The 21,262-nt window shown below is 42.2% G+C and overlaps 1 protein-coding gene across 1 annotated transcript in view; it reads right to left on the bottom strand.

The window, feature by feature from the left end:
* The window catches only part of ITPR1 (inositol 1,4,5-trisphosphate receptor type 1), a 354,018-nt gene that overhangs the window by 113,705 nt on the left and 219,051 nt on the right, over positions 1 to 21,262 (bottom strand). Inside the window, exons 40-43 of the mRNA XM_063703566.1 lie at positions 16,489 to 16,521; positions 8,303 to 8,338; positions 6,715 to 6,762; positions 711 to 843 (exon numbers count right to left, since the gene is read on the bottom strand). Coding sequence (XP_063559636.1) covers positions 711 to 843; positions 6,715 to 6,762; positions 8,303 to 8,338; positions 16,489 to 16,521 — 250 coding nt within the window. The remainder of the gene's footprint in view (positions 1 to 710; positions 844 to 6,714; positions 6,763 to 8,302; positions 8,339 to 16,488; positions 16,522 to 21,262) is intronic.

The raw sequence follows: 21,262 nt of genomic DNA, 5'->3' as shown, positions 1-21,262 counted from the left end.
TGCCTAAAAACACAAACTAAGGTAAGACCCACCTTTGAGTTCCATGTTTTTGTATCTTTTACCTGTAATTGTGCTTAAACTGATTTAAAGTAAGCACTTCTGTACAGGGATGTTTTTTTGTAAACTCCCATAGGAGTTTGTGGATGTACACAGCATAGGCATTAGAATTAGATATACCAGGCTGAAATTACAGACCAGCCACTAACAAGCTTCCATTTCCTCTGTGGAACTGGGATAGACTGTACCTATCATATAATGAGTAGCTGGGAGGAGAAAATGAGACAAAGAATGCAATGCACTTAGGAAGGCCCCTGGCATTCAGTAAATGTATAATAAATGGCAGCTTTCACTGTCCTGGGTGCCAATATGCTCATTATTTTATGGAAAGACAAGAGTCCTAACAACCACGGGACAAAGTGCAATAAAATCAAATCCCTCAAATCATTCAAACATCACCAAGATGGTCACGGCATGGGAAGGAGGAGCAAAAGGGCTTAGCCACTATCTAGTTGCAGGGAAATGCTAGTTTGCAGGAAAATATGTTTAGGCATCAATCTGATGGTAGACCAAAGACAAAACAAGTTGCTAAAAAATACACTTGCAACACAAATTCATCTGCTGTTAGCATTTCAACCTGTTAGGAGGAAACATGCAGCTATCATAGAACACACTTGATTCACACAGGAAGGTAATTACACCACAAAGCGTACCTCCTCCCCCGGGCTTGCTGGGTCCTCCTGGTGACAGTGGGCCATTGCCAAAGCTGGTAAGGCTCTCTCTTCTTCCCGAAGGTCTGATGTTTCCATAGTAACGGTTGACCAGAATTTGCCTGAGTGCCTCACCCTTAATTCAAACAGGATAATAAAATCAGCTTCTGCATTTAATGCATCACTGAGGGACGAATATTCAAAACACACAGGGGTACTCAGTTATAATTGGCCCAGTTTCACTTGGCGAAAAAATAAATTATTAATAGAAGCATTTAGAAACTCTGAAGTTAACTTCAATATTTTCTCAGAAAACCAGATGTTTTTTAAAAAATGGTAGCAATCTAAAATATTGACTGAAGTACCCTCTCACACAATGATAAGACAGAACAGTAATTCTGAAGGACAACTAACAATAACAAACAAAAATCTCTTTGGGGTAAGTTGATAAAATTAAGACAACTTGAAAATGCTTACAGGTCAGCTTCCACATAGCAATATAAAAATGTTATTTCAAGCACAAGGTTTATTCCCAAGGTCCGAAAAAACATTAAGATATCAGAGTAATAGAATAAGATGATACAATAAGCCAAGAGTAAGCCTTTCTTACAAAAATAGTCAACGGGCCAAATGGTTAAAAAAACAAAAGACAAACCAAAACAACAACAAAAACCTCATAATGCTATAGGAAATAAATTAGTGGCATGAGTGGCAGATATCAAATATATAAAAAAAACCCAACACAGATAAAATGGCATTTTGTCTGGAATCTTCTTTAAAACAATACAGGAGAGAAGGGGAAGCAGCGAGGGATATAAGTGAGACAAGAGTGGGCATGAGCTGACAGTTGCTGTTGAAGCAGAGTTATGAATGAGGGGTTTCAAGACCTTTCTGACTCCTTTTATATACATTTCAACCTTTCTGTAATAAAATTTTTAAAAAATATAAATATCAGAGTCCTGAACAGGGATATAGTAACTCTTTGTTATTACTCTAACCAAAAAACCCTCCACTGTTCAGCAATACTGGGGGGACACTGGCAAGCCAGTAACCAGAGGCAGCAAGCATTCTGCATTCTCAGCTCTACACTTTCACCCGCGCTCCTAAGGGGCCCCAAGACCACCTCCTAATCTGAAGGTTCTAAAAGTCAAAGGCTGTATAAATTTTCCCTGGACTCCTTTCCGGAATCAAAGTAGCAAGTCACGGAGTTCCTCTGGTACGTCATGAAGAGAGGTGAGGGAGAAGAAGTCTGGCAGAGAGGAAAGGTGTTGAAATCTAGCAGGTCTCTAAAACAGAGACTCCAGAGTTCTTTTGAAGAGACCTGCAACTGAACCATGAGTCAGAAGAATTTAAAATGATTTGTTAATAAGCTCTGAGAATAGGTCTGGAGATTTCAAGTGAGGCATTTGCAAAACAAGATGGGAGGGAGCAGACTGAAGCGGGGACCCTGGGAAACGTGAGGCACCGTGGGAGAAGTGGGGGACCAAGGAAGAAAGGAGATAGGCAGGAAACTCTTGGCTCCTGTCAATCATCAAAACCATGGAAAGTCCCAGAAAGGGTTTATCTACTCTGTTAATTCATGCTGCTAATTAAAGATTCCAGGGACAGATTGGGATGGGATAAACAGGGGAGACGGGAGGGGACTGATTTTTAAATGAATGTGCAGAAAACAAAAAAATCCCAAATTTCCTCTCTCCATTCCACCCACAAATATGTCTCTCTTCATAGTTCAGCAAAGGAGGGTAACTTCTATCAACTCATGAAACTCATTTCCCACTGGACTGACTGTAAATTCAAAATTCTAAGAGTGCTTCAAATGGGTAAGTTACTGGTGATATTTTAAGTACTTTTTAAATAAACTGCTCACAGGTGGGGAAGAAAGTTTCAGTGCAAGATGCTTTAATGACTTAGAATGCCCCATTCTGGAAAAAAGATACAACTTTACTGGTATTCCAGTCTCAGGCACCAGTGTAAACACATCAGCACTCTCTGAAGAAGTCACTGGGAACACAGTGATTTAAAAGGCTGACTTCATAAGAGAAACACAAGTTTGAAAGCTACATTCAAGAAAGCCTATGAAGAAAGAACTGAGAGAAAGAAAAGGTTGTCTCCATGTTGAATATGATAGATTAAATATGATTTCCCTTTTTAAATATTATAATGCATCTATTTGATTTTCTTTCAATATGACACAGACTTTGAGTTCCAGCAACAGGAGTGATTGGCAGCTGACCATCCTGAGTCTCTAACTGGATCCCCTTTGGCACTGTGAGAACATTGTTTGAGTGCTAGATGGCTGGGCTGAGACCCGTAAGCCGCAGCCAGGGAAGACAGCCAACGTAGCCATCGCAACGGGAATCTGAAAGAGCATAGGGTTGAGTGGTCAAGTGAAAGGCAGTATGGTTGTGACCAGTCAACAAACACACATCTCTTAAGGGGGTCTCAACTGGAGCCTGTGTACCACGATTCCACTTGGAGCTAGAGTGACTTGCTTAGATTTTCAATTTCTAGTGGTGGCTTTTTTCTTCCCCGCTTCGTGTTTTTGAGGGTGAACAGCAAGACCCTAGTCAGTCTGCAATCAAGCAAGCAGGAGGTAATGAAAGGAGCACGTGGATGCCAGGAACAGGAACTCCACATTTATGCAGCCTGGATGCCAAACTCAAGTTACAAAGGGATCTCACATTACCATTTTGTCTCTCCTTCAACAGAAAAACCCTAGCAGTTACCATAGCAACTGATGCATCAAATGGTACATTTTCCCCCATAAGAGAATATCATGAAATGTGCTCATTCTCGGGGAAAAAACACACACACACACGCACACACACACACACATTCCACCCAACGAACTTTTTTTTTTGCTTTTAATTATAAGGTTTTTGGCACATATTCATCTCACCTTCTCTATACACACACACACACACACACACACACAATTAAACTGCAAGGAAGAAAAACCAGAGAGCAAGGTTTTTTTTTTTTTTAAAAAGATGAGATTCATTCCTTTTTTGAAAGAATAAAGACTGAGAATTATAGGTAAGAGGGGATAGAAAAGGAAAATGGATAAGAATTATTAAAAGTTATGCAAATCCCTAATGTGAAAACGGGTTCAAGGAAAATTCTGTTTGAGCCAGTGGTTTAATTTAAGAAAAATTAAAATCTGCAGAGAAAAGCTTTCCTAATCATCCTGATATAAATTACTCAACAGCACTAAGCTGTTCATAATGTACCAGGCTGAGAAATCTGATTGCAGAGAAGGAAAAAAAAAAAAAAAAAGACTTCTAAAATAACGTCACTTCTTCAGCTTTAACATTTGGCTGTGCAACCCTTTTTAAAAATAATACCAGTTTTTTTCCAGCAGTTTACACCTACAGTATGCAAACAAATATCAGATGTTTGTCTCAGTCAGAAATTCCCACACATTACCTAAGACTGAGAAAAGAAAAAGTCATTTGTAATAAGTGTCACATGAAAACAATGAAAATTGGTAGATGAGTGATGTGGAGTAATTAAACCAAGCTCCTACCTGGTCACTCTACCAATATGAGTTCCACTGGCATGAATTGAACTAAATAAGCGAATGAACTGCGTGGGAAGAGAGCCAGTGTTGAACAACGCACTAAGGAGTTAACACTGCCACACACAAAGGAGAGAGAGAACTGACCTTTCGGTTTCCCAGGTTCCAGCCACTTAAAAATCATGTGCTTCAGGCAAGATCACCCTCTCACGTGAGCTGTGAGCCTCTCACACCTTAGTCAGCATGAGGGTAGCGCCTGGATTTTAAAATACCTTCCTTCTCCTCTTGTTGTCTACAAAATCACCTCAATGTTTCACTCCATGAGGTATCTACAAGTTAATATCCCTTATCACATTCCAGCCACTGTGCTAAGTGCTTCCTGTGCACAGCTCACTGTCCTAAGGTATAGGGACCATTGTCACCCCCATTTTACAGCAGAAGAAACTGAGGCACAGGGAGGTTAACTTGCTCAAAATCACACAGCTAGTACCTGGCAAAAGAAAACCCCAAAACTTGAACCTGTTTCTAATTACAAAGTTCACGGGCATAGGCAGCACTCAGTACCAAGTCCTCTGAGAGCTTAGGACATGAGGGGCAACTATGTGCCTTTACCAGCTACTCCTAGGACCCAGGACAATTCTAAAGGGCAGGCAAGGATGGAAAATATAAGAATGCAAGGTGCCCTGGGCCATGAAGTGCAGGAGATACAGGAAGCTGGAGAAGAAGGGCTATAGCCTCATGTCCTGAATTCAGATGAAATGCCAACTTCCTGGAGCTATTCTCTGGTCCTAGTCTGAGAAATCACAAAGTTGATGTCTCTATCAGAGCAAGAAAACAAAAGGGATTTGGGATGCAGTGGGACTGAGCAGGGGCCTGGGTGTGTGAGCAGAGTACAGGTGCATCTGGCTACCCATTTATCTCAGGCATCAATTCTCCAAGACAGGGGGCAGGTGGGGATGGTTAATGGGTACCAAAAAAATAGTTACGAAAAATGAACAAGACCTGCTATTTCATAGCACAATAGGGTGACTACAGTCAACAATAACATAATTGTACATTTTAAAGTAACTTAAAAAGTGTAATTGGATTGTTTGCAACTCAAAGGATAAATGCTTGAGGGGATGGATACCCCATTCTCCATGATGTGTGTATTTCATATTGTGTGCCTGTGTCAAAACATCTCATGTACCCTATAAATACATACACCTACTATGTACCCACAAAAATAAAAGAAAAATTCTCCTAGACACCGATGACCATAGTTCCAAGACAGTCTTCACAATGACAGGTCATTTTTGAACTCCATGACCTTAGACAAGATGTTGAACATCCCAGAGTCTCAAGGTCCTACTTGTGAAGTGAGGATGAAGCCTGTGTCACCAGGACATCTGGTTATCTTCCCAAAAATGGGCAACATGAAAATCAGTGCTGTCAGCATGCTCATGGATATATACAATCTTATAGAAATAGTTTGGCAAGGCACAGTCAGCACCTTAAAAACAGATCTACCCCTTGGCCAAGGAATTCCTCTTCTAGGAATTTGTTCAAAGATGCACACATTCATTCATTTCTTCATCAAAGGAAAACATTTGAGGAACTTCAGGCAGCTGTTAACTTTCAAAGATTTTCAAAACAAATGCTCAGATCCAGTATTAAATGACAAAACAGGGTACAAAAGTTGTATACCTAGAATAATCCCAATGACAATGCAAATGTGCCTGTGTCTGTTGGCACATGTGCTCCTGTGTATAAAAAATGGGTAGAAGGAAATATTAAAACATTAGTGGGGCTGGGCATGGTGGCACACACCTGTAATCCCAGCACTTTGGGAGGCCAAGGCAAGAGGATTGCTTGAGCCCAGGAGTTTGAGACCCGCCTGGGAAACATAGCAAGACTCTGTCTCTACAAAAATAATAAAGGAAAACTAGCCGGGCGTGGTGCCTATGGTCCCAGCTACTCGGGAAGCTGAGGCAGGAGGATCTCTTGAGCCCAGGAGGTTGAGGCTGCAGTGAGCTGAGATTGCACCACTACATTCCAGCCTGAGCAACAGAGTAATATCTGTCTCTAAAAAACCACCCCAAATAACAAACAAAAACAGTGGCTCTTGTGGCTAGGTAATGTAATTATGAACTTTTTTCCATTTTTTTAAATTATAAATTATAATGGTCATCAGCCATTACAGTTTTTCTTTTTCTTTTTCTTTTATATTTCACCTAAATAGAAAGCCACCACAGAAAAGAAAAAAGGACATGAAAAGCTTACTTTGTCATTATTTGGAGGCCAGCTGGTTACAGTGCTCTGATCAGGTAGACAATGGGCAGAACCACTATTTAGTTTCATTTATATACATGGCTGTGATTGCTCTTGAGTCAATTAATGCTTTAATAACATCAACAACAAAAGCTGTCTCTCAATCACAGTGTGTGGCTGATGGAGGTGTTACAGTCATTGATCATTAGCTCCCGATACCCAAGACTCAAGACTACGTACCCTTTTATGGTCTTCCAGCTGCCGCAGGGGTGGACTTGGTTCAAGCTCCTGCTAGGCATGCAGAAATTCCATTTTAATACAACACTAAGGAGACACTACCATCTGCAGCATCAGTCACATATAAAATACATTGAGAGTTCATATATAGACAAGAGTTACACAAAAGGAGAATAGGTCTGGATTTTTGTTTTTCCCCCGTATATCCATGCTTGATTACTTTAGATGCTGCTTAACGACTGTCCCATACCCCCAACCCTAGTGCACTGTTCAAAATGGGCAGACATATGACTTTTTGGCCAACATAATTTATTGCAAAGATCATGAAAAAGAAGTTCTATATTATATGCTGTGACATTAACCCAAAAGGGGTTATAATGCAAGACTCAATCGGGCAGGTCCTTATGATTCATACATGCATCATTGCACAGCACATGCATAAGGACATCAAGACACACGCCTCTGAGCAGACACAGATATGGGACCACAGCTTTCCCCACCCCACAAGTACACAAGGCTTGTAACAAAACTGTTAACAGAATGAGGAGCTCTGATTAGGATATTAAACACTGATCATTAGAAAACATAGACTGCAACTTAGCTATTCAATCATTTGTTCATGTTTCATTTTTAAGTCTTCTTTCAAATAAAGTATACTTCATTCTAGCTTGAACTACTGTGATTTTGGAATAGTTTCTGAAATTAAATTTTGATACTTGGAAATATGTCTCCCGAAAAAGCTTCTCTATGATCTTACAGACCTTAGTAAATGTTAGTCCTTCATTTAGTGAGTTTAGTTAGCAGCAAGGAGGATAGAATTTTTTTTTTTTCTAACTGCATCATAGGCTGGGCGCAGAGCCTCACGCCTGTAATCCCAGCACTTTCAGAGGCTGAGGCAGGCGGATCACCTGACGTCAGGAGTTTGAGACCAGGCTGGCCAACATGGCAAAACCCCATCTCTACTAAAAATACAAAAATTCGCTGAGCGTTGTTGCACATGCCTGTAATCCCAGCTACCCGGGAGGCTGAGGCAGGAGAATCTCTTGAGCCCAGGAGGCAGAGGTTGCAGTGAGCCAAGGTTGTGCCACTGCACTCCAGCCTGGGTGACAACAAGACTTTGTCTCAAAAAATAAAAATATTTTTAAAAGTGCATTGCAAAACTACAAGTTTATTAGTAGCTTTTTCTACAATTATAAATATTCTTTATTATTGATTTATAATAACTTCAAAAGTGCATCATCTCTGCACAGGACCCAAAGTCAATTTTGTATAACAGCAGAAAGGTCTTAACATCCTCACATGTCTCAGCTAAATGTCTCACGATTAAGATGGTTCTGAGTGAGAACTTTCAAAGAACCATGTCCTGGCACCTGGAGGATGCTCAGTTTGGATCCAGCTCCTCAGAACTTTCTACACTGAGAGCCACATCCACGTCAGCAATGATCTGTTCCCAGCCAGCCTAGAGACCTCCCTCCTACATCTACCACCGGGACAGACTTTTTGTTACAACAATTCAGACACCCAACCAGGACAACTGAGAGGCATCCATATTTGCTGGCACTGGCACTACAAATATAGGCGGGCAACACACCTCGGTGGCGTTCTCAGAATCCGGAGCTGGAGGAAGCTAATTGGGAGTAAAACGAAGTACGTTAGTCATGGCACTTGCATCTCGTGGGCCACAGAGAAGTCCAGAGACCAACACTCAAGGACAAAACACAGGAGGAAGGATCAGAGATGAGGCAACCCTGCTGGATCACCTGCCGAAGTGGGCTTCAGCAATCAAGGTGACCAGATACCTTCAAATCAAACTGAATGTGGTTGTGCTGGAGGAGACAATTGACCTGCGATGGGGAAACACATTTAAGATAAGAAAGAAACAAAAAAGTCTACCACTAACCAAGAAGGAATGATGCTTTAAAACAAAGCAAGTGACAGGAAAAACCACAGCACATCCGTGTCTCAGTCCACGGAGACAGGGAAAGCAATAGTATGCGTGTCCACGGAGGCTCTCAGGGGAGCAGGGGTAGTGATGAAAGCAGGGGCCCAAGGCTTGGGAAAGTTCCACATGCCACATGTCTCCTGTGGGTTTAGGCTTTCTCCCACGTCTCTCCATTCTCCACATCCTGTCCTACAGCAGGGAAGAAGACCTAGGCTCCAGCTTGGGCTTAGGGGATGCAGTCTCCCTGCTCCAGTGTCTCTGGGAGAAACAAGGTTTCCTGCACTCAGGGTTACTTTGGAGATGAGTTTCCCACCCCATGCGTTTCCCTTGAGGGCTTCATGGTCTGGGTTTCCTGGCCCCATCCCAGCCATGCCACACAGATACCACCCTCCCCCTTGATTTAATAATTTCCAGCCCATGGATGAGCAACAAAAGGATGCCTCGAAAGGACACGCAGGTGAGGGGGAAGGGGTGAGAGGGCATGCAGGGGCTACACAAAGGTGTGCCTGGAGAGAAGTCCACCGCTCCATCTGCAGACAGTGCCGTGAATCTGCCCTCCAAAAGGACATGTGCCTGGAGCAGAGAAGAGATGTCAGATGGAACTGCCAGATCCCACCTGGGCATCTCGGGACCAAAGTCACACACCAGCGGTGTGACTAGTGTGAGGTGTAGTCTGAGGCCACGAGACAAACCCGAGGCTCACGCTGCAACTGTGTGACCTTGGCCTCTAACAGAGCTCCTGCACACTCATCTGAGGGCCAGAAGGTGGCTGTCAGGTGGCAGGCCAGGGCTGGTGTTGAAAGCATGAGATGAGCGACACTATGAAATCTGGTGGTGTCTTCGTCCAGCTCAACATTACCCTTTTGATAGTTTGATCCCCAAGAGGGAAGAAGGCCTCTTAATATAGGGCTGCTATATTATGTAATCTAATGATTTCTGTCTTTTGTCTATTTCCCAATAGAGAAAATGAAAGAAAGATCCAGAGGATTAAACTACTTCGGCAAAGACAACAAGGGTTGCTCACTCAATTCTGAACGGACGACCTTTCATGCATGAGTCCAGCTCCACTAATCTCAGGGAGAAAACTTCCCTCTGAAGCATGCAGCCTCCTGCTCGGGGTGGGGAGGGACAGTGCTGGTGGTAGGAAGGACATGAGTGGGGAAGGAAAGTAAAAGCAGAGCACAGGTAAAGGTATTTTCAAAACGATAGAAAGATCACAATCCAAGAATGCATTTTTAACTCTACCCTTACATTCTGTATGCTAAAGAATTAAAACTGTGTAAACATTTTTGCTGTCTTCCCTTAGTGCAAAAAGAACATATGAGAAAAAGCAGAATTAAAGCAATTTCCCATGCATTTTAGAGCAGACAGAGATATAGACAGAAGTATTATATTCTACTATTTGCATGGGCAACCCTCCCACTACAGCATCCTTTATACTGATCCAATACGATCAGAACAAAAGAATTATAGGCATGGATTCACCATAGGAATGCACGGAGCTACCCTCTTACCCCTTTGCCAATCAAAACGAAAGCAAAAGAAAATAAAGATGGAACTAGTGTGTCGTCTGTTTGAATTCTCTTGCCCGTGCTCTCTTTGTCCAGAGAAGCATCTTGAATTCTTTCAGAACAGAAATAGGTAGTATGTATCTATTTCTTAATCACTCGGCAGGGATTATGTTTTATGATTGTACTGACACTCTATTTCCTCTATTAAACTGCTGTCATGCTTGTTCTAAAATTAGTTTAATTAATTCTTAAAACAAAAATTAAATTTAAATTAATAACTGTCTTTTCCCTTGAAAATTTTACGAAGCCGTTTGAGAAAACAGAGGATGCTTTGCAGCTTCAAGAATCGTGTCTAACCAGAAAAACACTTTTCAATGTGATCCCTTCGTGGAATAGACTGGAAAACCCCAGAGCACTGCATGAGCATCCTGTGACTATGGCTCATCCAGGGTTTAGCTCTGGCTCTCTGTGTGGCCCTGAGCCAGTCATTGAACCTCTCTGGGCATCCACTTCCTGACCTACTCAAGGAGGACAAAGCAAATATTCTTTTTTTGTGTGTCTGTTTGTTTTTGTGATGGAGTCTTGATCTGTCCCCCAGGCTGGAGTGCAGTGGCATGATCTCGGCTCACTGCAACCTCCGCCTCCAGGGTTCAAGCGATTCTTCTGCCTCAGCCTCCTGAGTAGCTGGGACTACAGGCATGCACCACCACACCCAGCTAATTTTGTATTTTTAGTAGAGACATGGTTTCACCATGTGGGCCTGGCTGATCTCGAACTCCTGACCTCAAGTGATCTGCCTGCCTCGGGCTCCCAAAGTGCTGGGATTACAGGTGTGAGTCACCACGCATGGCTGCAAATATTCTTTAGGATTCCTTCTAGCTAAAATACTAATTAATCCTTGGTTTATTTTCAGTAAATTTCATTTCACAATATCTAGCTGGCAAGTTCCCTAAATAATCCAACCCGCTGGGACATAAAACATTTCCAGGCATGGAAGGGGCCAGGCCATACGTGGTATCTAAGTCGGTAAAACCACCCATAGCCTATACTAGCACTTCCTTCTAATGAGGATGTTGGCTATGTTTCCTTGAGGATAAGGTTATTTTACGGCAATAAGCTGTAATTTCAATAAATATAAGCATATTAATAGGATATGTATGTTCAAATAAGATCTGTATAAATACAATGTATAATACCCCAAGGAAAAGATAATGTTTAGTAAATGAATAAATGGAATTATATTTTTATTGTCACTTTTTTTACATGAAAGGTGAAGCCCTCATTGAACATGTATGTGTTCAGGGGGAACATTTTGAGGGCATGGGCTCTCTGAAATTCCCATGTTCTGTATTCCTGCTTAGTCCCAGGACCAGTCACTACGTTTAGGCGCTGGCACCTCCAGTCAAGGCCAATCTCACACACCAGCAGGCGATTCATAGTGATCTGATGTGGTCTGGTTTTGAACTGAGAAACCAACTAGTGCCCTCTACTGCCTCTTCATATTTACTCTGCAATCTTGTCTTCCCAGTGTTTTTAGACGAGGTGAGCAAAACCTAACTTAATAGAAAAATGACTCCCAATGAATGGCTTTGAAATAGAAATTCAAACTGCACCTCAAGTCACTGAATCTTAAGTGTCCTTCCTGGATGAGGTCACGAATCAGGCCCTCATTATGGTACCTTGGGTAGTAACTGAATATATGCATATGCGACACTGATCTACTCACTTGCAACACATAATGTACCCAGCATTTTATCAAGGGACAAATTTCTACTACAAATGAAGGAAATTATACTTTATCATTCTTAAATGAAAAGGAGCACACAGACTTCCTAAGGTGACTATTTCTGGTGTTTGCACAACAGCACCTACGCACATCCATCCATCCGCTTCGTGTGTGCCTATCACGGACCAGCACAGATCGCGGCCTGCAAATACCCTTTGTTTTCTACTGCCCTCAGCAGGAATCCCCTTCCTACCCTGGGGCTTCTAGAATTTTCCTTTGAAATGGGATGTCTCTTTCTATGACTAACCTGATAGAAACCGAATGCAATTCCAAAAATGTAACTGTATCGTAGATCTAGTTATCAGCAAATCAAAGACAATTTGTATCTCCAGCCCCTTGAATCAGTCTTCAGAGTTCCTTTCCACTCACTCATAACCTCAGAGGAGACCAACAAACAGTGAACAGGCTTGCAAATATGTTTGCTGGGCCTGATCCTGCATCAGCCTCTGAAAACCCACACTAAGAAAACAGAAAGCTTTAAAGAAAATTGAGCTAAAATAGAAGTTATCTAGCATTTCAGTAGAACAACTTTAAATCTTCCTATCTGCTGAGACAACTATCTTTACTAACTGTATTTGTTTTTAGAAACAGAACTAAGCAAAAATTATTTAGCTCCAACAATGTGGTTTCACCTACAGTTTATAGGACAAGCTCATCAGAACTCAATAGCAAAGTTCATTTTTTAAAAACACATTCTGACATGACCAAATTATACAACTTCAGTCATTACGGAATAATCTCAGTGATATGCATATATATATATATATATATATATACGCACACACACGTATCTACACACAGACATATATAAATATATATATATATATATCCCGCCACTGACTCTGCAATAGCTTCTGTATGTTCTGAGTTGAGTTTGCTTTGTGGTTGCCGGCGTCTAACAGTAAACAGCCCCACTGCATTTATTGGCAATTACTGCTGAAGGTCACACATCAGCAGTGAGCCTAAATTCCAGGAAAAAAAGCAGCTCTTATGTAACTGCTGCCTGAACACTGGCAGGTACCCAACCCAGCAGTTCACAGCAATGTAAAAAAGTAGGACATCTCCACCCTGGGTTGGGCGTCATGAGAACGCCCTCTGAAGGTGAAATTTAATCACTCTGTGTTTCTCCTGTTCCCCCCCCGGCCCGACCTCGAATTTTACAATGGCATCTTTTGCCCGCAGAAGCAGCTCAAGTAGGAGAAGTCGAGGAGTTAACATATGCAGGCTGCAGCCGCCCTGAGTAGCTGGAATGTGAACTTAGCTTTTCTGTTGCAATGCAGGAGGGCAAAGTTGCTAGCTGGCACCAATGGCTCCGGAGATTCCACAGTTCCAAGGAGGCAGTGATTCAGTGGGAATCACATCTCAAATACGTAGAAACAGACACGTCCACTGAACTACAGTAGCTGCTTTCTAAACACACCAATCCCTTCTACAGACACATCTACGAAAACCAGGTGCACTACTGTTCTGCTCACCGCCTCGGGAGTACTTCGCCGCAACTATCCGTTTGATTAGTGCGGCACTTTAAAGCGCAGGAAAGCAATTCACATGATTACCTGTTGGGGCCACTCACCTGTCGTCACCTGATCTCCTAAGCTGCTACCTGGCCTCCCTGCTTAGGTAGAAGTCCCCGGATTCCATGAGCTTCTCCTTTCTAATGTGTCTCACAGCTGAGAGCTGTCATCTTGCATGAATCTGTATTATTGTCCCTTTGCCCCCACAAAACTGTAATCTCCAGAATGGCAGACACTGTGCCCATTTGGGGCACCACTGTATCCAAATCCCCCTGGACGTAACAGGCACTCAAATATTAGTCATATAAATGAATGTCTTTAGCACCAGCTGTTAACTGTTTCAAGCCAAGAATGGCTAGAGGAGGGAACTTTCTGGGATGATGGAAACATTCCGTGTCTTGATTTAGGTGGCGGCTACACAGGTGTACACATGTGTAACAATTCACCCAGCTCTGAGCGGAAGGTACAACAACACAAGGAGTTTCTCTCTCTCCTCCACCCCATCTGTCCCCCCGCCCCAGCCCCAGGGGATTAAGAAAAATCAGGGGGTAAGGATGGAGACCCTGCCTCTTTGTTTGCCAAAAAACAAACAACCCCTCCTCTTCCTGGTTTCAAACAAAATTTTATTCTAGAAGGCAGCGGGGAAGACCCCATACCATGAGCTTTTCTTGCAGGAAATCTACACCTCTGTCCTCATTTCACCCTGTTTTCTCAGAACACTGACAGGGCCTCAGTAGGCGCTGTACTTTTTTTCAAGTCATTAATTGCACATCAAGTGGTCTTTATGATCAAAGCATGGTGTCCCTTCCTCAGTGGGCCACTGGGCAGGCCCTACACAGCCTTGGGGCTATTCCCCACCACATTTAGACTTTGGAACATGGGTGCGCAGTTCAGATGTGAGGCCCTGCCTTAATCCTGGGCCAGCATGAATTCTCATTAAGCTTCTGCAGAACTCCAGCTGTGGGCTGCAGGTTTCCAGGAGTACACACCGGCAAACGACTTGGTGGGGGAGAAACCACAGGAGCTGTGGTAGCTTCCAGAACAGCATCAGTTATAAAGGCCAAGGAGGCATCTCCGCGGAGAGGGCCAGATCCACCAGCCTGAGGGGCTGGGGACAGGGCATCGGTGTTCCAGCGCTGACAGTTGCCAGGGGAACAACGCAGAAGGGGATCCACAGTTGCTTCTTCAGGGAATTTTCAAAGAATCTGCGTGGCTGCCAGAACATTCCTCTTTTATAAACAGACAGTATTCTATTTCCTAGAGTATAATTATAAACACACCTGCTCCAACTGTGGAATCTTTCCATAAGTGAGCAATAAACTCCCAGCCAGGAGACCCAAGTTCTATCTTGAGCAAGCAAACACATCAACTGATTACAATGGTGCAAACCAGTGTATTAATAACACCACAGACTCTGATTAGGGAAGGTTTTCCTTTCCTGACTTCATTTGTACTTAAGCAAATAGAAACTCAACCTCAATATTTCAGAGGAAAAATTTAAATCAGTGAGGCATTTACAACTCTACGTAGAAACAAGAGTCTTAAAGGGTGCCAACATCAAATTCAGCACAGAAGTGATTTTTCTGGCATATAAATAACCCGGAAGAAGGAATGCTAAACAGGAAACGGCAAAATTCCCTGCAGTTAACAGCAGTTAATTAAGTTGGTGCACTCCCTTTTGTTTTTCTCACCTTCTAGTCTTCCCAGAAGGCATGGCCCTCTCTTCTGCTCCCGTCTAATTAATATAAGGAAAAATCTGTGCTTATGGAATTGACTGTGGTAGAACAGTAAGCACATCAGGAAAGCCAGCCACGTGTTTGTCCTGATTTAGTCACTGTCTAGCTGTGTGAGCTAGGACCAGTCACTTAGCCTCTCTGAGCTCCATTCCTGAGGCAACTGTGCCAAATTCAACATAAGCACTCATGCTGCTTTCTGTTTCAAGCTGGTAATTCAAACCCTCCTTAGGGATATCTGAACCATTTCTCAGTATTCCTGAAATTACGGTGTATTAATTAGAGTAGATCCTAGAGTAGACAGCATGTTCTATTTGGTAGCTCTATCTCATCTAAAGGCATTAGCTGGTCTACTAAAAGAAGAAACAGAGATCTGAAGTAGATCAGAGAAGTGACTTTTAAAAGACAAATTAAGTTTTTGTCCAGTTTGCTTGATTTGCCAACCAATGAAACCCTCTCAATTATGTACATGAATTCCTCAAATTAAATTTTTCTGGTAGCATTTACCTAGCATGTGTCACAACCTAAAAATACAGCAAGGAATACTGAAAAAATGCACAAAACAGAAAACATTCAAGAGGCCCCCAGATCCCAAACAAACTGACCACTAGTCAGTCTCCAGGGTAATTCTGGGTACGGGAAACTAGCTTGATATAAAAGTACAGAAGCCACTGGATGATATTCAATTTCTGGATCTATACATAGTTTTCCTAGAAGAGAAGCCATGGATACAGGACATTTCTAACCTTGCTGGTGAGCCTGCAGATGGAAAGTCTCAACTAGCATGTAGGAATTCACACTGCACTTAAAGTTTTATATGAACTCTCACACTCAATACTTTTCAATATGTAGACCAAGAGAGTGATGAGTTTTCCTTTTTTACTACTTTCAAATTATACCAATGCTGTTGTATCTTTTTGTATCAGATGCTTTACTCACAGATAGAGAAGTTCTTTAGGCCAATTTCAAAACTGACTTTCAGAGATAGGTTAATGGCCAGCGTCAACCACAAATTCAGTTGAGATTTTAGACTGTGAACAATTAAAATCTTACTGCAGTTTAGAAAGTCTTCATCTAGACTCAGATGAGATCTCCAAGGACTAATGGCAAACAAACTCATGGGAAATGCTAACACAGACACGACAGACTCCACTCACTCCCAGAGGGCACACCACACAAAGCCAGAGACTCGACGCTGTGAGACTAGAGGAAGGATCACAGGGCTAACTGGGAAGGTGTCACGGAAACACCACCATGAGACATGAAAAACAAAAAACAACAAAATTAGGACCTCAGCATTATCCAATTCATCAATGGAAATTAGCTGGAAAAGAAAAAAGGGGAGAGAGAAAGAAGGAAATGTTAGGAAAGGAAATACAAGCCAGCCAAGTTTATAGACTTTACTCTTACTGCTGACGCTTTCTCCTTAAAGCCTTGCTAGATGGGTAACCATCCTAAGAGGCTTGGGCGCTTAGGACATGGCCAGAGCTCACAGTGACATCTGCTCAGGACCAAAACGGACACGATGCTGCCACGCTTTATTCACATGTCAGGCATCAGACCTCGCAGGTCACTTAACCACATGTGCAGACAGCTGTGTGCTTGCTCGTGGACGTGAAAACATGAACCGAGCTGGGAGCAAGGGCAAATTCCCCAATGTTTTTTTCCAAAGAGGGTGGGAAAGAGTAGAGTGAAAGACTAGAGTAGAATTAGCCCAGTTCAGAAGAAAATTCTTTCCTTAGCTTCATTTTATGACTCAGTCGGGGGTCAGAAGCTCAAACGGTACCAGCTGTAACTTCAGCAGCTAATAAGACCAGCATATCCCCAGCCTGGTCCTGTGGATGATTAAAGGAAACTATATTCCCTCTAGGATGATTAGTGCCAACTCAAGTGATATTAGTGACATGGGATTTATCAGCATTGTGTCCAAGAAAAACAAAAGCACAAGAGAAGTATCACAATTATGCTTGTTTAAGGATAGATGGATGATCCTCAACTGATTTTTTATTAGGCTTTGTTAACATTTAGTATATTTTGCAAATTTAAGTTGCTGTCAGAAACACTAGTAGCTGGAAATGTTAATACTTTACTCACCTGGAGCAAAGACACTTTGGTAATTAATAGGAGACTGACAATTTGTATGAAATGAAAACCCAGGCATTACCTGAGGTCATATACTTTCTAGTACTAAAACAGCTACTACTATTCAGAAGGGAAATGGATTTTAAATACATTCTGAGATATCCTTTTACATTAATTCCTGGCCTCTGAATTTCTTTCCAAAGCTCTTTGAGTAATAACTCAAGTCAACAGCAGTTTAATAATAAAAACCCACAGTAAACAAAAGCAGTTATTAATAATACATAAAATAATTATGTTTCCTTCTCAAGCAGGGTCTAGGGGCTTGAAGATTTTCTGAGTTAGAGAGTGATTCAGATTAAATTTTAGAGCTATTTAGCTGTGGGAGGTTACTTTCTTTTCAACACAGACATGGTTTAAACTGTAGATTAAAAGCAGAGATTAGTAGGCATTGCACACAGAGTGTTTATAAAGTCCTGATATAATTTTAAAGTTTATTAACTTTGAATACACAGGACCAAAAGACACTATAAGCATCATGCAAAAATGTATTTCATCATTATTTTGGTGATAATTTTAATATTTATTTTATATTTAACAATCTGAGAAGTATATGCATTGGTGGTCCTTTGCATTTTAGAGACATAAGAATTAAAGATTTTTTTTATTCCTAAGTGGTCATGATTAAAATCTCTGGCCATCTTCTTCAGTCAGCCCCTACCTTTCATCATATGTGATAATTTGTTGTCGTTGTTGTTTTGAGATGGAGTCTTGCTCTGTCACCCAGGCTGGAGTGCAGTGGTGCAATCTTGGCTCACTACAACCTCCACCTCCTGGGTTCAAGTAATTCTCCTGCCTCAGCCTCCCAAATAGCTGGGATTATAGGAGTGTGGCACCACGTCAGGCTAATTTTTGTATTTTTAGTAGAGACAGGGTTTCTCCATGTTGGCCAGGCTGGTCTCGAACTGCTGACCTCAGGTGATCCACCCGCCTCGGCCTCCCAAAGTGCTGGGATGACAGGCATGAGCCACCATATCCGGCCATGATAGTTCTTGAACAGGCACTTCTTGGGGGCACTGGACCCAGACAAGTGAACCAACCACTTGCTACTCACTAGTCTGATTCCTCTGTGTGGGAACTGACCAAAACTACAGGTTTTGGATGACCTTGGGACAATCACACTTTGTAAACGCACTTGGCGTCTATTGGAGAGTGTTTTCAACTGTGTGAAAAATCAGCAATGAGCTGAAGACTAGATGTTTAAGTTTTGATACATTTAGTGCTCTCAGGGCTAATGCCCACTATTGTTTACATAATCGTGTAACATAAAGGAAACTTAAAGGTTCAACCTGTAGGTGGACCTCAAAACACTCAAATGGTGTCCATCTGTTCACATGCAGTGGTGAAGAGCTAGGACTCTAGGATCGGACTGTCTGGGTTTGAAAGCCAGGTTCCCTTGTAATTAACTATGTAACCCCGGGCAAATTCTGTAGCTCTCAGAGCCTATGTTTTCTCTTCCTTGCGTATAAAATGGTTGATGACAATAGTGGTATCTATCTCTGAGGCTGAACTGAGATAAGGCAGATGTGTTTAGTACAGTGGCTAGCACATGACAAGAGGTCGATCAATGTTATTATTGTAACTTATGACATAATCTAGGAAACTAGTGAGTATCCATGACTTTTAAAAAGTGTAGGTCCGTCTTACAGTGATTCTATCATGTTTTAGTCTATTTGGTAATATGGGTGACAGTTCTTCATGGCTTTTCTTCCCCAAGGCAGGGAGACCCAAACAGGCACGCCAAAGTTTTTGAACAGGATAATAAAGAATGATGTCAACTTTCTTTTTCATCTGTGACCTTCACTAAGTACTAAAGTTGAATGAAAAAGTAAAGATGGGTAAAGGTACCTACGTCTCATCATCTTTAAGGATTATCGCTTAGAAAAAAGGCAAGAAAACCCAGCCCACACATGGTGGACACCACCTCAGGAGAGGCTGGAGAGGACACCACACAGGGATTTGGGAAACCCAGACGGTAGTCTTGATCTCATATAGACTTCACACGTGACCTCGGGCAGTCTCTCAGCTCTTAGCCCCAGCCTCCTTGTATGCACAGGGAGAGTTGGAAGAAGCCATGCCAGGGCCCCTCCAGATCCGATTCTTTGGCGGTGAAGGCTCAGGAGAGGGCAGAGAAGCAGAACAATTCTGGACATCACCAGGGAAGTGTCAGTCATGGGACAAACTCCATAAGAGGCCACTCATCAGAAAACAGGGATGGAAGGAGGGAAACGGCCTCCACACTCGCCATGGTGTTGTCTTCAGCACCCAGGCCAAAGAACACCTCATTTATTATATTGACTCAAGCCAGCTGGTTTGCTTGAGAAAGCTTAGTTCTTTGGCTCCGGGTTATTTCTGCCCTTGAAAAAGTCGGCCTGCCCTGTGCGTCATGCTTCTTTAGTCAAACGGGGCAGCCAGTAAACCATCAAAAAGCATCTTCAAAAAGCTTAGTGAGACAGACAAAGTGAATACCAGCTACCAGGTCAGGAGACAGAAATACTTTAGTGTCCCTTGTTCCTTCTCTCTCTTTTGAAGTTCAATTAATAGGAATGGCTAAGTAGCATTTCCTGGCAGTCAAGCATTGGGCCAGAAGCACGACAAGTCTTGCAGGTTTGGAGTGGCTAACATGGGTTTCTAGAGCATCTTCCTTGCTTTCATGGCATTTTCCTTGCTGGCCTATAGTTTGCTCACATTCATGGATGGGAATGACAGCCCTAACCAGACTGGAAAGAAATGCCATCTCTTCTCCAAGCCTCTCTGCTTAGGTGTGACTGATTTCTTCACCAGCTGAAAAGGATTTAAGCTAGACCCCAGGAACCTCTACAAAACTGTGATATAATTTACTCTTTCCAAGTGGTCTCCTTTGAGGGTCCTCTCAACCCTATGCCCTTTCTTTCTCCATGAGCTTTATAACATGCATTACGACATTTCTCAGGCGGCATCCCCTGGGGTCTGGGATGCTCTCCCAGTTGGCACTAATGGGTAGGGGCAGGGAGCAGGGCAGCACACCTTCCACATAGCCTCAAAGACCCTGACATACTTGTCCGCCAGGCAATAGAGATTCAGGAAACTCCAGGACAATGCTTCTACTTTCCAGGTTATAAAAAGACAACTGCAGGGAACTGCATGTATAATCACAACTTGTAAGTCACTAGAATAGAGGCACCGAAGTTTACTTTAAGTACCTCGGTTATGGAAAGAAATAGATATTCCAAATAAGACAAAATTGTGGTCTCCAGATTTGAAAAATCAGGTTTTATGCCCATGGATGCAAAAATATTCACTCAGCTTTGGTGGATTTAACCTTTTTTATGGAGAGCAAGTTTCTGTAACTAGATTCATATTTTATAAATGTTTCTGAAAACTCACTTTAAGAGAAATGAAGATCCTGTGAAATAAATGGTTAATATTTATTTGTCTGGTAAGTGTATTCTCTGCCATCAGCCTTCCCCTGCACCCCCCACCTTTTTTCTTGTCTTGTTTTTAAGAGATCTACTAGGTGCCTATACAGGTATGAACAGGCCATCCCAGCACTTCTCACCTTGCCAGGGGTCTTCACTTCCATCATTTATATTTATAAACTCTTGTCTGGCAGGTTTTCTCTGCAAAATTCCTACTGAGTTACAGAAACCTATGTTCTAATTAGTTTCTAAAAATGTAATGGAGATTTCTAGTCATGGAACTGCTTGTTGCTTACAGATTATGCCCCACGGTATAAACTAAGAAACTACAAAATCCGTTTTCTGTTTTCTTATCCAAGGAGTCTCACTAGTAACATTGCTCTAATATTAATGACAGATAGGTTAGAAAGCAACATTCCTGCAGACATTTATACTTGTGACAATCTGGTTGCCACCATCGATTTTGACAAGGCAGGCTGATTTAATCATCAAGGCTTCTTCCTAGAGCTGAAAAATGACTTACTGGGT

The sequence above is a fragment of the Gorilla gorilla genome, chromosome 2 (genome assembly GCF_029281585.2).
Source record: "Gorilla gorilla gorilla isolate KB3781 chromosome 2, NHGRI_mGorGor1-v2.1_pri, whole genome shotgun sequence".
In the NCBI taxonomy this organism is placed as follows: Eukaryota; Metazoa; Chordata; class Mammalia; order Primates; family Hominidae; genus Gorilla; species Gorilla gorilla.
This window is presented reverse-complemented; position numbering and strand designations above follow the sequence as displayed.